The sequence below is a fragment of the Rana temporaria genome, chromosome 6, assembly GCF_905171775.1.
Source record: "Rana temporaria chromosome 6, aRanTem1.1, whole genome shotgun sequence".
NCBI lineage: Eukaryota > Metazoa > Chordata > Amphibia > Anura > Ranidae > Rana > Rana temporaria.
In genome coordinates this window covers 152,033,612-152,050,708 of record NC_053494.1, presented here as the reverse complement: position 1 = coordinate 152,050,708, position 17,097 = coordinate 152,033,612, and the positions used below count along the sequence as shown (strand labels likewise).

Here is a 17,097-nt window from a genome sequence, read left to right as displayed (position 1 = left end):
CCCAACCCCCCCCCCCAGAACTACCACGATCTTGCAACAAGTACATGAAGGAAACAGGTGAAGAACTGGGAGGCTTAACTGACTATTTGTGACCTTCATCAGTAAAGTTTTTAGGAAACTAGAGTTGAGCAAAGGTTTCTTTTGTGGAAATCCAGTTTTTAAAGTTAACAATTGTGATGGAACCATCTAGCACCCAGCTTGGTGATCTCGTCAAGATATAGTTTCCTCCAGTTTGGACCCAGGAACCAGGTATTATAGCTGAGAATCCAAAACCAGCTGACAATAGATTAGAACACACAGAATTAATATACCACACAACTTCAGGTAGGGCCTGATCACATTACCCTAACAATACAAACTGTAACAGGAATATAACTAACTTAGCTAAAGAACAGCCAACATACACATAATCATTAAGCTAATTAAACAACTAGCCACCTAGGTGACTCCTTGCCCACCCAGGCCGTTCAGCACCAAGGCCACAACCCTGGATACAAAGTACAATATACATTATCATAAGCATAAACACATAACATCCCACAATAGTTTGATAACAAGGTAAAATGGTCACAATATTAATCACATCTCCAAGAGATGATCAGACAGACAGAGACAATAAGTGACTTAATTAACAATGGGGATGCACACCTAGGAGGCACACAATGGGAGAGACCTACTTAAAGGGGTTGTAAAGGAAAAACTTTTTTTACCTAAATAGCTTCCTTTACCTTAGTATAGTCCTCCTTCACTTACATCATCCTTCGATTTTGCGTTTAAATGTCCTTATTTCTTCTGAGAAATCCTCACTTCCTGTTCTTCTGTCTGTAACTCACCACCGTAATGCGAGGCTTTCTTCCTGGTGTGGAGAAAGCCTCTTGAGGGGGGAGGGGGCGAGCAGCAGTGTCAGGACGCCCACTAACACACAGCTCCTTTCTCTATCTGCAAAGTAGAGAGTGTCCTGACTTGCCTGCTCGCCCCCTCCCCCCTCAGGAGGCTTTCTCCACGGTGGTGAGTTACAGACAGAAGAACAGGAAGTACAGGAAGTGAGCATTTCTCAGAAGAAAAAAAGACATTTAAAAGCAAAATTGAAGGATGAGGTAAGTGAAGAAGGACTGCACTAAGGTAAAGCAAGCTATTTAGAGGAAAACAAATCCTTTACAACCCCTTTAACAGAAACACACTTAATAAACAGACTATAGCAGGAGACCCCAGTATCAAGTTGGTTTTTAGTTGATAATATTATCTGCTTTGAGTATCACAGTCTAAAGCAGTCATTGCTGATTTGGGCATAGAGGCCCCTAAATATGTACCTTGGTCCTCTAGTCTCCAAAGTCTGTGTGTTTTGGGGAGACATGGACTTGAATCCTAACCAAGACTACGTCAAGAATCCCAGAGGCACACACCTCCCAAAAAGTAGTGCTCCCTTAAAAGCCAGGGCCCATAGTCGGTAGGCAAGAGGTCACCCTGCAGTCCTGTTTGGGTCTGTTACAACAAAAAAATAGGCCTTAGGATTTGATGAAAGCATATTTATGTACTTTTATTGCTTATGTATAAAATTCTATGTTATCTGCCATACCTGTAATTATATTGGACAGTCACTAGGTGCGTTTAAGGTACCCTGCTCAAAAATACATATCATTATCCAAATCAGAAATCAAAAGAAAATATCGAATGAATGCAGATCAAACTGATTCTTTCAATATGTGTCTTATCAATAAATACTGGGTACAATATAACACAAAATGCATTTTTAGTGTATCAAAAATGACCCAAGAATTTGTGAGCATATGCTTTAGTCTATGTTCTAGGGCTGAGGAGCTTCTCATTTTTTCCATTATAGTTTCTTTTATATATGTAGAAAATTAGGGTCTTCAGCACCTTTTGTTTAAATCTCTGACACAAGTACAGAAAGCTACATGGAGTCAGAAACCCCTAACACTACTCTATATTGCTTTTTAAAATTATTTAAATTCCGCGACTTTGTTGTCACCAATGTAAAATTACTTATTCCCTTAAACTGACCATTATTCATCATAGACTGACTACATACTTTAAATTGCCTGTGTTTAATCAAAAGTTATAACTCTGTAAGTTACACCATTGTAAGTATACAGTATATACACACAAATCCAGTGTTAAGAAAGAAATGTATCATTTTAGCCATCTCATTGTCCTTGCTTCAGTATAGAGCATGAGCGAGCAATATACTACTTTACATTCATGAAGTTTATTTAGGGTGGTAGTTTGCAAGTTTTAAGATCTCATAACATTTCTGTTATTGTAGGTATTATCGATGTGACCGCCACCTTGTATGGAATGCTGGAGCCCTCCACTACAGTGATGAAATCGTTCTAATTAAGGGTCTAACCAGTCTGCCCAAGGACCGTGATGAACTGAAAAGTAGAGTGGATCAAGTTGAGTACCTTGGTAAAGGAACCCATACTGACTGCGCCATCAAAAGAGGCATTGAAGAGGTCTTAATTGGGTGGGTATATTTAGTTCTGTTAGACTTAATGCTCAGTGTCTTTTGTTTATCAGACTTGTTTTTTCTAAACCTAATATGAAAAGCATGGAGAGATTTGGCTTTCATATATGGACATGTAACATGCATTTCTTTTTACAGAGGATCCCACCAGAGAGAGAACAAGTATCTGATTGTGGTAACAGATGGTCATCCATTGGAAGGGTATAAAGAGCCATGTGGAGGTCTAGAAGATGCAGCAAATGAAGCAAAACACTTGGGCATCAAAGTCTTCTCTGTTGCCATTTCACCAAATCACCTGGTAGCATCTTATTGCTATTTTTAAAGATTGCACAATATTAGTCATCAAAATAAGTAAGTGTAACAATCTTTGTTCTATTTTTCAGGAATCACGTCTCAATGTTATTGCCACGGATCCAAATTACCGTAAAAATTTCACAGCCACCAGTGCCATTGGTTTGTCCAGTGAGGAGATCGATAACACAATTGATTCTATTATTGACACTATTGTAAGTAACTAGTTAATCACTTTTCACAGCCATTTCACAGCTGAAATTTGACATAGTTAGAGGCAGAATGGGACTCTTATAAAGGTAGCAGCTTTGCCCCCCTGCATCCCTTCCATTTGATAAGGACTAAAATAGCCACAGAGAAGTGACTTATTTGCATTAACTGTACTGGCATGTTCCTCTCAGATCCCACAAGCCTTCAAGTGCATCCTCCCTTATGAAGTTATAGGCAATTGCACAGCTCTGACCAGTTTGCTATCCACCTGGTTTACTGCAGAAAAATCTGGACTGCAGCGCCCCCCCACCCCCCCCCCACATTGTTCTAAGCTCCTAACTTAACTTAAGCTTGTGGATGACTCTGCAAAAAGATGCATGGAGCATGGTAAATAAATGCATGGGGAATAGTAAAACATACCTCTAGATACAGCAGTCCGGTAAAGTACTTTCTGTGTAGTACTGACGCATATGGCCATAATCATAACTATACAATCAATCAACTAAACTGACAGTATTATTATGTAAATAATAAAAAATAAAAAAAGTGAACATACAGCTAGTAATCAAAGAGTGATTGTAGCAGAGCCCACAGTTGCATCTTGTAGTGGTGTATCCTAGTTTATAGATAAAGGCCCGGATTCACAAGCACTTGCGCCAACGTATCTCAAAATACGCCGCGTAAGTGCAAATATGCGCCGTCCTATCTGTGCGCCGGGCCCACAAAGCTAAGATATGCCTAAAAACAGGCTTCATTCCACCGATGTAACTTGCCTACGCCGGCGTAGAGTGGGCGCATATTTACGCTGGACGCATGTGGCGCTCCCATTGATTTTCTATTCAAATATGTAAATGAGGGAGATACGCCGATTCACGATCGTACTTGCGCCCGACGCAGGCTACGACTGGTGCGCGTAAGTTGTACGTACAGCGTAAAGTTATGCCCCATAAAGGAGGTGTAAGCCCGCATTCACACTGTAACGCCGCGTACGTGGCATATTTTACCGCGATTTGTTTAATTTTTTTTAACAAGACATTGCATTGATGTCTATGGCCGAACGCCAATGCCGCCTGAAAAAAAGGGTCCGGAACTTGTTTTCAGGCGGCAGGCGTATGGCGTTTCGGCGTTCGGCGTGAGATGTGAACCATCTCATAGACATCAATGCAAATTCGCCCCTCCGGCATATCGAGCGCCGGGCGTCGGGCGTTTTGTCGCCTAGGTGTGAATGGAGCCTAACTCAGCAGCATCCATGCAAAGGGCTGCACCAGGGAACCCAAGCCGGCCTATTTTACGTAGTTTATGTTGGACGTGAATATGGCTAGGCGTAGGTTACGTTCACGCCGTAGGCAGTGATCTGGCGTTTCTTAGGCAGCTGTTCCGACGTGATTCTGAGCATGCGCAGAACGATGCGCCCACGTCCCCGCGCATGCGCAGTTGGTGATACGTATCTGTCTGGCGCTCGGCCCATCATTTGCATGGGGTCACGCCTCATTAGCATGGCTCACGCCCACTTCCACTTACGCCGGCTGACGCCTAGGAAACCCAGCGCAGTTTTGGGAGGAATTGCTTTGTGAATTCCATGCTTGCCTCTCTGCTCTGCGTCGGCATAGCGTAAAGGAGATACACTACGGTGGCACAAATGTGCGCCAGTGTCTGTGAATCCGGGCCAAAGTCTATAATGAGGTTTAACATTTTTGCTTTTATATTGTATATATTAATGTCGAATGACATTACAATAGAACTGTGTTATATCAAATCGTTCATATTAATTACATTTTTTTTTCTTTTTTTTTTTTCTTTAGAAAGCTAATGGTGAACATGGGGTAAGTTACTGCTAAGATTTCAAGTTATTTAAATACACCGAACACTGGATTCTACAATTACTGATTATTATTTTTTCTCTTATCTTTGCACACTGCAGTGCTGCTCTTATGAGTGTCAGGTAAGCAAATTATTTAACTTTATGAAATGTATGTCCCTTATAGAAATTTAATTCTTAGTGATTAATATTTTGATGACTTCCTACAGCCTCGCCGTGGAGAACATGGGCCACCTGGTCCACCAGGCTATGAGGTAAGTGATCCTCATGATATATGGTTTGTAGTTTTGGAGAAAAATACAGACCGGCAATGCTAATGTTCTATTATCCTTGTAGGGAGAGACTGGAAAAACAGGACTTCCTGGTGATCGTGGACCCCCTGGTGACCCTGTAAGTAGAATATTGCTTTGAAACCTAAGCACACTAGTTAGGTATTTATTTTTACACATATTAAGACCTCAGTTTGCATAAAGCTGGTGCCACCTGGGTACAACCTTGCTGCAACAGTTTTGCGTTTTTTTGTTTTTGTATTATTTTATTACTTAACCACTACAGACCCGCGCTATAGCCGAATGACGGCTTCAGCGCGGATCTGAATATCCAACAGGCCGTCAATTGACGGCCGCCCCTTTGGGCGTTCCCCGCGCACGCTCCAGAGCGCGCTGCGGGGAAACTCTGTGTTGGCCGTGTCACTTGGACACAGCCAATCACAGATCGCCGCGAACGGCCAATCAGAGTGGCCGTTTGCGATGCGATCTGTGCGGCCAATGAGAGATGATCTCATATGTAAACATATGAGATCATCTCTCATTGCCGGCTCACACAGAGACAGCGTCCTGTCTCTGGAGAGGAGACCGATCTGTGTCCCTTGTACATAGGGACACAGATCGGTCACCTCCCCCAGTCACTCCCCCTCCACCTACAGTTAGAACACTAAGCAGTATACACATTTAACCCCTTCCTCACCCCCTAGTGTTAACCCCTTCAATGCCAGTCACATTTATACAGTAATTAGTGCATATTTATAGCACTGATCGCAGTATAAATGTGAATGGCGCCAAAAATGTTTCAAAAGTGTCCGATGTGTCCGCCATAATGTTGCAGTCCCAATAAAAATCGCAGATCGCCGCCATTTCTAGTAAAAAAAAAATAATAAAAAAATAATAATTCTGTCCCCTATATTGTAGGCGCTATAACTTTTGCGCAAACCAGTCGCTTATTGCGATTTTTTTTTTTTTTACCAAAAATATGTAGAAGAATACGTATCGCCCTAAACTGAGAAAAAAAATGTGTTTTTTAAAAAAAATTGGGATATTTATTATAGCAACAAGTAAAAAATATTGTATTTTTTTTCAAAATTGTCGCTCTTTTTTGTTTATAGCGCAAAAAATAAAAACCGCACAGGCGATCAAATACCACCAAAAGAAAGCTCTACTTGTGGGAAAAAAAGGACGTCAATTTTGTTTGGGAGCCACGTCGCACGACCGTGCAATTGTTAGTTAAAGCGACGCAGTGCCGGAAGCTGAAATTTCACCTGGGCAGGAGGGGGGTATATGTGCCCAGTAAGCAAGTGGTTAAACCAAATTATATTATGGAACCTCAAACATAACACTTGTTTCAGAATATTCACTGCAGAATAAAAAAAAAAAGCTGCATATGTTCAATTGATACCATCAATGATACCACCAGACAGCCAAACACATACTCTGGAATCTGATTGGCTGGAAGCCTATTGACATAGCAGAACTTTTAGAACAATAGTAGAGTGGCAAGTTAAGTTCTTATATTTCTGTACAAGCTTTAAAAAAACATAAATACTTTCTGTGGTTAGTTGTAGTAGCGATGAAACTCAGTAACCTGACAAGACATTGCTAGAAACTCAACTGTGTCTCTTCTTTTGTGAACCTTTTCTGTCACCAAAAGTCAAAAGAAATAAATACATGAAACATACAAAATATGCAAAACATATATTATTATTATTATTAGGCAACAGTTTTTACATACCTAATTTAAAATTGTTGTTTAAATATTTCTGTGATTTTCTAATTATATATAATTGTCGTTCTATAGGGTCGTGCTGGAGACATTGGTCCTGTAGGTTATCAGGGAATGAAGGTAAGTGTGCCATTCTAGTTGTCTATTTGTCTATAATATTTTACCCATTTTTTTACATTGATCACAACTTTAAACTTTATTTTCTTTTCCTATAGGGTGACCTAGGTGTCAGAGGAGAAAAGGTAATGTGGATACCTCCATTTGAACATAAAAAAATAAAAATAAATAAAGAGCCAGAAGTAGTATCGCTAATATGTACACAGTATATGTACGCTTTCACAAAACGCTCTCATAAACTTACCATGCAATAGAATAGTCCAACAAAGTTATGTATTGATATATTTATATTTAAGCTTTTTTTTTTCTTTTTGATCTGTCTCATTAGGGTGCAAGAGGAGCAAAAGGATCAAAGGTAAGCATTTTCATCAACACACTATTTAAACATGACAACTGCTATTATGCCTTAAATTTCTCCCCCCACCCCCACTCCACATAGACAAAGGAAGGAAGGAATGTGCAGAGCTGTGCTGTGATAAGACAAGCTCTCTGCTAATATATTTATAGCAACCTCCCATGACACAAATTTCCGGCTGGTTTTATCTTGATTGTACAGCAGAAGGACTCAGCACATAGTGCTTTGGAGAGAGATAAGAAAACACTACAGATATATGTGCTTAGGTTAAAATTTAATGAATCAGGTTTACATCCACTTTAAGGATAGCAGTAGATATTCAAGGAGCACAATATTAGCTGGAGAGAGCACAATAATCTGGCAAACAGGAAGTGCAGAGACATGACTAAAATCAGGAAGTTCATAGGAGAAGCAAACAGTTCACAGTTCACCAGAAACAAGATACTGTATAAGGAAGAAGAGCTACAGCCAGACACCGCAGAGGTCCCAGGTTCAGATACAGATCCTGACACAAGCACTGACTGTTCAGTTACTAAAGTAAAAGATCAGCCAACGGTGCAGGACTGTGTGCGATATCTATCAACAAAGTGGATATTTACTGTCACCTGGCAGATTTAGAACACAGCCCTGCACCAATGATTGATACTTTTTCTTTATAATGAGTAGTCTGTGTTTGCTATACAGTATCTGCCTACTGCTAGTAAGCATACATAGTACAGACTATAGTTCACACAGCCAAAACAGCGCTCACTGTTCATTCACAATAGTAATCCATCAGTCTGCACTGTGGGGCTGTGTGATAGCTCTACTAGCTGATGGTAAACATACACTGCACCAGCAGTTGCATTTACAGCTCCACAGAGCTTATTGTAAGGAAAGAGGGTGGTCATGATTGTGTGATGTATCTGTTGGTGCTGTGTATGTTTACTAGCAACCAGCACTTCTATCAAACAGCCTCACTGTACTGATTGTTAATTCATAATAGTAAAGATCAGTTCGTCTACAGAGGGGCTATGCCATAGATCCCCAATAGCCTGAGGCAGAGCTACAACACATCACAAATATAAAAAAAGTAATTGTATTTTAAAAGTCCCACATTGGTCTTAACAGGATTAAGTGCTACAGACATATGGTCCCCTGTGGGTTCCACAAGGATGTTTACCTTCTGATGATAATTCTTCTTTAATACTATATTCTATATATGTTTTAACTAACTATGTGCCTGTATTTATTTATATTCAGTTAACATTTTTGTTTATCTTATAATATCAATGTTATCTTATACGAACAATCATGGCAATCCATTAAAATGGCCACCTAACAAGACCCATGATATACTTAAATTCCAAAAAGCAACCTTTCACTGCAAGCTGAAACATTACAACTCACTACTATGAGTATACATTTTGAGGCTGAAGTCTAATAGTATTTATAATATTCACGACTTCTCTGGGAAATCCTAATCACCTTAAAGCTGAACACCAGGCAAATAGCTAAATATATATTAGAAAAACATATATGCGAGTCCCTGAAACACATATGTAAATACCAACTTTCTAAAAGCTAAAGGATAGTTAAGTTTGTATTCCACAAGGCAATATTGTTACTTGGCAAGCTATTGACATGCCATGTAAGAGGTGGAGCATGTCTTTGTAGAAATACAGAAAGGCAGTATTTGCACTGGCACTTTGGAGCCATATGTAAAATATAACATATGTCCTGACATCTCTTCACGCTTTCCTTTGTCTTGAAATGTAAGCTTTATTGTCAACACAGGTTTACTATAGCTAGTAAGAGAATGAACTTGACTCATATTTGAGCACCCGTTCAGAACAGCCTGTTATGACAGTTATGTTCTCAAGTTCCAAATGTCAGTTGATTTGGTCTGTTAACAACCCAATAATATGGACGATCATGGTTTTGGTGTAGGCCTTAGTTATGATATTTCTAAAACACCCTAAAATTGAAATTACTGAAAGAAAACAGTCTACCTTTTCTATCTTCTCCTTCAAAGCAGTATGCCTGTTACACAATGTGAGTGCTCTTTGCATGCTGAATTTTAGTCTGACATTTTACCATTATTGTACCTAAATGTTCTTTTTAATTATTTAATTTGACTTTTATTTGCTTGTTAATTCTCAAAACAGTTGAATGTCTGCACCTCTTTGTCCTTTTCACTCTCAGTTTGTGGATTTCCACCTGTAAACTTGTATTATTCTAACATTGGTTTCTTCTAATCTTACAGGGTGATAAAGGCAAAAGAGGAATTGATGGCATTGATGGACATAAGGTCAGTATCAATCATATGTTTAGACCATTAGTTTTTTTTTTAACATTTGAAGGATGGTTGCATAACTGAAAAGTGATATATATATATGCTATCCATACAGTCACATGTATGGAAAACAGTATCTTTGGTAAAAAACACATTTTTCCTTAGCATTATTAGTAGTTAGTTATTGCAAATGTTACTTATATATTCACAGGTTCTCATAGCTAAATTTGCTAGCACTGATAATAGATTGTTCTGACTTTTTCCATTTAGGAGCAAAATAAATTTGATGATTCTTTAGCACTTTGAAACTGCAATATGTTTTAATAACTTCTCCAAAAATTAAATCTGCTGCAGCTGCATAAAGAAAAAATAGTAATTTGGCAGCTTTCTGTCTACAAATGTAGTAACAATTAATACTTGCGATATTGAGATGTAAATGGGCTAAATAGCTAAATGCATATCAGCATAGACTGAGAACTTACTTTTGGTAAATTGACTTATTTTCCATTTGATGTGTTTTTTATAGGGAGAAGATGGAGAATCTGGTTTTCCTGGGTGCAAAGGATCACCGGGTTTTGAGGTAAATGTTAAAATAAAGCCGTGATTTTTCTATTTGATATGCATTTGAAGCAAGTGTATTTTCATAATTTCTGAAGCTGAGAGGTCTCCAGCTGTAAATTCAATTTAGCTATGGCAACTGATTAAACTATATTGCAGGTACTTGAAGATACCAACTATGCAAATGGTGAGGTTTTTGTTTCACCTTCTGAAGTTGGTACTTGGGTTGTGGGTTATGTGTGATTGTAAGTGTAGGTGCAAGATTATACAGTCTTAGAAGCCAGTGCATGCCTTTGTATTTTTTCTTGGCAGAAACTTTTGAACAAATATTGCATTTAAACTAAGAGCCGGTTCACACTGGGGCGACCTGGGATCCAACTTCAAGTCGCCCCAAGTTGCCCCAAGTCGTGCGGTCGAGAAAATGAATGGAAGTGAATGGGAGCCATCCTAATGTACACTACTGAAGTCGCTCCGACTTCAGAAAAGGTTCCTATATTACTTAAATCCGACTTGTAGGCAACTTGTACCCATTGATTTCAATGGAAGTTGCCTCAGAAGTCGGATCACTGTCTTAACTGAAGCAACAATACAGGAAGATAACATAGATTTCTTAGGCAAACCCCTCCCTCCCTCCCCCTCCCTCCCACAGAGCTGATTGTTGTTTGATTGGCCTCTGGAAAGCCTCCTGTCCTGGAGGCGACTTGAAGTTGCCTTGTACTGTCCTGGAGGCAACTTGAAGTTGCCTTGTAAGTTGCCTGATGATTCATACTCAAGTCGTGTTCAAGTTGCCTCCCAAAGTCGTGCTAGAAGTCGTGTTGCCCCTGTGTGAATGTGCTCTAAACCTGTAGTGTAGAATACTGTAGATTGCCAATGCTTTCCTACCCTTTGGAAATACTGGTTCCTTGAGTTTCATGCTGATCCAACTTAACCTAAAGCAAGTATGCAGTTTGGGAGGTCTACCTTCACTTTGACCTTTCTTGTTTGCAAGCCTATTTTGGGTAGGTGTCTCAGAAAGTACAGAAGCCAGAGAAAACCAGGCAACTAGCATTTTCAGAAGTAGGACAACAATGAAAGCCTCTGCATTTGTCTCAGAGCAAGTTTCCTTTAGGCCCCTTTCACACTTGTGTGACTTCCTAGTCGCGTGATTTTACCGCAATTTCGTGATCGCGATTTTGCTGTGTTTTGCGGCCTCGATTTCAGGGAATGCTTGTGTAATTGGCATCAAAATTGGACCAAAGTAGTGCAGGGACTACTTTGAAGTCGGAACGATTTGAAGTCGTACTAATATGAATGGTTGTCATTGGAAATCATGGGGAACGACTGCTTCTTTGCAGTCCCAAATCATGGGACTAGTTGTACAAGTGTGAAAGGGGCCTAAGCATTCCTACTGCTTTAGGCACACATTATTAATAGATACGTTTAAACAGTTTTCTATTGGTTGTTCACCAATCATGTTATTTGTCCTTTAATGTAAAAATCTAAATCTTAAGATGCTATTTGTAATCAGAGGCTATATATACAGCCAGCAACAAAGGCAGGGGTGGCTGTAATCTTTAGAGTGTAGTGCTTCCCAATCCCCCCCCCCCCTCATTCATTCTTCTTTTGGTAGTTTCCATAATTGTCCAAAAGTTACAGACAAAAACAAAATTTTATTTTAGTACTTCAATATGGCCGTGCCTGCATGAAATCACACCACAATGTGTGTTGGTAGAAAGAATATGTTTGCTTTCTTTCTCTTCCAAAACACAAAAAAACAAACACCTAAGCACTTGGAAAAGACACAAGGCTGCACAGAAGTCAAAAAGCAGGGCAAAGCCTTGGTGCTCTTAGAATTGCCAAGTTTTACCTTGCACCAGGTAACCATATTATGAAGTAAGTTTCCCAGATCCCAGGATTACTTTTGGTGTATTTGTAACATTTGAATCAGTTGCCATAACAACATATTTGTGGAACAAGAAAAGTTTGAAGGTGTAACTAAGCTTTGATAAACAATTCATAATCATATTTCAGATCCATTGTGAAATAATGCTACTATCAGTAATTATGTATCTTTCTTTTTCAGGGGGAGTCTGGACCCGCTGGTCCAAAAGGAGATGCCGGATCATACGGAGCAAAAGGAGGAAAAGTAAGTGTTAATCAATAAGAGGGATAGAGGAAAAAAACAATAACTGTACAAGGAGAAGCCAGGACATAATACATATATAAACACTGATTATTGTCTGTAGGAATTGACTAGGAATTAAATTTGATTTTTTTATCACATCCTTACAAAAATTTGATGCAAAATCTGACTGTATGTCAAAATCTAGTGCTTTAAAAGAACCTGTCAAGATAGAAAAATGGGAACTGTCACTGCTGACTTGGTCTGGAAGGTGCAAACGCCAGGTCTCTAATCCTTGTCCTTCCTTCTCTACTTGTTGAGTGATTAATGTGGTACAATTATAAGTACCGTATATTATGTGTCCCAATAGTTGTGCCAGGTCAGTGACTCGCTAGGCATTAAAACATTACCAAGGATGACAGCCCCCAAGCATGCTCCTTCAAGCATATCAGCAATCTCAATATATATATATATATATATATATATATATATATATATATATATATATATATATATATATATATTTATTTATATATATATATATATATTTATATATAAATGAATCTAGCTAAATACTGAGCAACTGATATGCAGAGTCAGTCAACAATATATAAAAAAAAAGATTGTAGTTGTATGAAGTACATACATTAAGTATGGTAATACTTGGATGCACGGAGAAGCAATAGGTCACATGGAACAAATACACATACATTGTTGGCTAATATATATATTCTTTGCAGGGAGAACCTGGATTATCTGGTGGTGCAGGAAAACCTGGTAGCACGGGAAATATAGGTGAAAAGGTAAGACTTTATCATATGATTTTTAGGTGCTTGTGCATGTGTCATGGCATCCCTAAAGATTTTAAGTCAAAGATTAGACAAAGTGATGCATAGTTTTGAAAGTGTGCTAACAGAGGAACTGGCTACTTAAGGTGTGTTTTTCATTTAACATGTACCTTGAAAACCAGATACTCTGCCCATCTAAATAAAGCTGTAATCATTTGTGAAAAAACATTTAAGTGGTACTAAACACACATAGTTTAATATACATTGTCCCTTCTATTTTTGTTTGTGGATGATGTACTGTAAGTATTTAATAAAAAAATAAGTACCTTTTCCCTAAATGATATACAGCTGTCACATGCAATGCTATATCTTGGCCTAGGCCAACAAGGCCCAGGCAGCACTTTTCAGGGGGCAGCATGAAAAGAGTCCCTGCCGGCTTGCTCTACACTTTTAGTGCAGCGCTAGTCTTATGAGGTGGACTGGGCCGCAAAGACAAATCGGTCTGGTGCCCCCATAATCGGCCGCACTACTGCCAGTATGATAGGAATGGTGCAGACACAAGGGACACTGACAGGGTCACCTATACCTGGCAGGTAGGTAGTAGGACTCTCCTGCAATCCTTTGCTTGTGTCAATTGTACATATTGGGGAATCTTAATTTTATTTCTGTTGATTGCCGATGAGAAAAATAAACAGATGGATTTATTTGTTCCTGCCTCCAATCCTTCCTTTGCTCACTGCCTGGACCACATACCTCCATCACTGTGCCACATGTTTTCTGCTGCACCCCTGGCATGGTTATATCCTCTTAGTCCTCCATACATTTTGCAGAAATTTGTGCTTAAAGTAGAACTATAGGCAACACTTTGTTTTATTCCATTTTGGATAGAGTAAGGGATGGTTATAGCCCCTGTTAATTATTTTTTCTTTTTGCCATCCATTAATTTCTCTTTATTTTCTGCCCCATAGCCAAACAGGAAGTGAAAGGAAATCTCTGCAGATTAAGGGAATCCCCCCCCCCCACAAAGCCCTCAGAAGTAGTGTCCCCACTGGAAAATTTCAGGGCAGGTCTTAAACATGAAGGGGTGTGACCTTGACAGGAAGGGGTGGGTAATATTTAAATTAGGGGTTGCACGAGTTTAGTCAGGCCTAGGGCAGCACAAAACCTAAATACACCACTGGTAACATAACCCAGCAGGGGGAGTTTGTAGTCCTCTGCTGCTGCTCACATGTAAAAAAAAAACAGACTTTGGACTACAGAGTAAAAATAAACAAATAATATCAATAAACTGTTTTAAATGGTTCTAAAAATATACATTTGAAATCCAGACTTTTTCATTTTAAAGAAATAACATGGTATGGGTAGATTTCTGACAGTAACAGGTTGTGTCATGCCCCTCCAGCCCGTGTCTTAGAGTAAGAGGGAGGCGATGCCACCATTAATCTACATGTAATAACCCACCGCATTGTGTTTGCTGGTTAGTGACCATGGAGGAGGAGGGAGGGAGTGGGCTGTCATATACCACTGTGTATACACTCACATGTGCTGCTCAAATATGTTAGGGAGGAAAGACTCAGCATAGAAACTCACTGAAAAATGAGCATGTGCAGAGTTGCCACCACAGCTGCAAAATCCTTAGCTGAATTGGAGACATGGACACAAGGTGGAGATGGAGAGCAGCAGTATTAACCAGTTTTTTTGCAGAATACAGAAAACGAATCTCATAGTGACTGAGTGAGTATAATCAGAATGTAATAAGGCATTGATTGATAGTTTTTTTTATGATGTGGGTTTAGTGACTTTAACTTTCAGTGGCAAACTCACTTCTACCATTAAAATTGTATTAATATGATAAATGAGTAATCGGCAAAAGAAAACAAAGATCTACCAATGGAAATGCCATGAAAATCAAGATGATAAATGTTTTATAGTTATAAAAATTCAGATATAATTAAATCATAACAAAAGTCAGGTCCTGCTGGAAATTCAAAATAATTTGAAACAATTCTTCAATAATATTAGGTCATAATGTAATGGCTGAAAAAGTCCTAGACACAAAATGTCACCTTTAAGTTTCAATTGTGTACATTAATCTTTTTTTTTATTATTACAGGGAGATCCTGGACCAAACGGCCCACCGGGAGAAAAAGGAGAATCTGGTGATGATGTGAGTGACTAAAACTAAATAATACTGGGTGCAAACAGAATTACCAGTATCTCCAAAACCAATAAACATGTATTTGGTCTTTTTAAGGGTGATGCTGGACAAGATGGACCTGCAGGCGAAAGGGTAAGGTGCATCAAATATACTGTTTGTTTTCTGATTAAGAAATTTCACATTCACATCAAGAGTAGTACGTTAGCAAGCGACCATTCTAGGTTTACATGTGTGGTTATCTGGTAACTATACTAAAAAATCCAGCCTTTATATGATTGTTGAGCCAGCTCTGACCTCCAAAGGTCTTGTTTTGCAAAACTTGACATATGGTAAAGTGTTTCTGCCCATAATCTCTGGTACTACCGGTAGTTCTAGCAACAGATCAATTGTTTACTATTTTGTGTCGATGCCTTGTTTAAATAGGGAAGGTGAACTGATTTTCCTGGGGCTCCACCAGAGGGGCAAAGGGTACCTTCTAGACATCGGGGTTACCTTTAGATTAGTGTCTTGAGTTCATTTAATTTGAAGATCACATTTAAAATTATAATTTTTAATATGCGCATTGTACAACTATTGCGCAAGTTGGATAAGCATATCTTTGCCATAGTTCAAGCTAAATACAATACATACAGTACATCTGAATATAAAATATAGTGTACTACATCGCTGCTAAATAGTTAATTATATGACACCAAAAAAATAACCAAATAATAATCGCAGCATATAATAAAGGTAAACCAACCAAAAAAATATATTTGAGTAAAATAGTATGCGCTGAAAATTAACTCATGTGGTGTAAAACTTAATGCAACAGTACAAATGGTAGTGCAATTGTGTTTAAACAGACATATAACAAAACCATAACAATAGTCCCAATCAGTGGCTGGGTGTGTACTCATTCACAACACCCTCTGTGTAGGAAGAAAGACACAATACTGATGTAATGACTTGAACAGTGTTGGGTGGGATCACCCCTCATATAAGCCAGCAATTCACTGTGAATTATCTTGGCAGAAATTGTGATTTATCTTTGTCTGCTGACAAAATATTAATCAAGTTGCTGGTGATCCTACCAGTACTGTATTACTAAGGGGATTTAGGGTCTCTATAGAGCTTGCTCAGCCTAATGGAATGTGCAATGAAATTCAAAAATTGGATGCATGCTGCTCACTGCTTGGCTAAAGGTTTATAGCTGCACAATGCAAACGGATATCGAAATGAAAAGGCTTCACACATTTCACACTCAAAGTGCTTAATCATAGGATCCACTACAATTACGCAGTTTATGTGAAAAATGCATCAAGGCTTTTCATCTTGATATCTGTTTACATTGTGTTTCTGTTTGTACTATAAACCTTCTGTAAAGCAGTGAGCAGGATTTATTTGCATGCATTTGAACAAAGCAAGGTTTGGGATCTCCTTTAAAACAGGGGGCCAGCTTCCTTGCAAAAGGTTCTTTGTCTCACATATACACTATATTACCAAAAGTATTTGGAACACCTGCCTTTACACACACATGAACTTTAATGGCATCCCAGTTTTAGTCAGTAGGGTTCAATATTGAGTTGGCCCACCATTTGCAGGTATAACCGCTTCAAATTTTCTGGGAAGGCTGTCTAAAAGGTTTAGGAGTGTGTCTATGGGAATGTTTGAGCATTCTTCCAGAAGTGAATTTGTGAGGTCAGGCACTGATGTTGGCTTGCAGTCTATGCTCTAATTGATAATAACAGAGGAATAAACCCAAAAAGGGCATAAGTACCCCCCCCCCGGTACAATGGGATTTTAAGGGCAAACCATTTTGGTTTGCCCTTAAAATCCCATTGTACTGGGGGGTAATTATGCCCTTTCGAGTTTTTCCTACTCATTTGGGATGGTGGCAACATTTGAAGGAAAACATTTTGGTTTGTCTTTTCTTCTCTGTGGTTCATTACTTATAATTCCTCCT

General features: G+C 38.9%; 1 protein-coding gene across 1 annotated transcript in view; it reads left to right on the top strand.

The window, feature by feature from the left end:
• Positions 1-17,097, top strand: part of COL6A1 (collagen type VI alpha 1 chain) — a 69,752-nt gene that overhangs the window by 16,511 nt on the left and 36,144 nt on the right. Inside the window, exons 3-18 of the mRNA XM_040357614.1 lie at positions 2,285-2,485; positions 2,624-2,783; positions 2,869-2,991; positions 4,789-4,809; positions 4,908-4,928; positions 5,015-5,059; positions 5,142-5,195; positions 6,876-6,920; positions 7,016-7,042; positions 7,246-7,272; positions 9,518-9,562; positions 10,074-10,127; positions 12,168-12,230; positions 12,947-13,009; positions 15,108-15,161; positions 15,249-15,284. Coding sequence (XP_040213548.1) covers positions 2,285-2,485; positions 2,624-2,783; positions 2,869-2,991; positions 4,789-4,809; positions 4,908-4,928; positions 5,015-5,059; positions 5,142-5,195; positions 6,876-6,920; positions 7,016-7,042; positions 7,246-7,272; positions 9,518-9,562; positions 10,074-10,127; positions 12,168-12,230; positions 12,947-13,009; positions 15,108-15,161; positions 15,249-15,284 — 1,039 coding nt within the window. The remainder of the gene's footprint in view (positions 1-2,284; positions 2,486-2,623; positions 2,784-2,868; positions 2,992-4,788; positions 4,810-4,907; positions 4,929-5,014; positions 5,060-5,141; positions 5,196-6,875; positions 6,921-7,015; positions 7,043-7,245; positions 7,273-9,517; positions 9,563-10,073; positions 10,128-12,167; positions 12,231-12,946; positions 13,010-15,107; positions 15,162-15,248; positions 15,285-17,097) is intronic.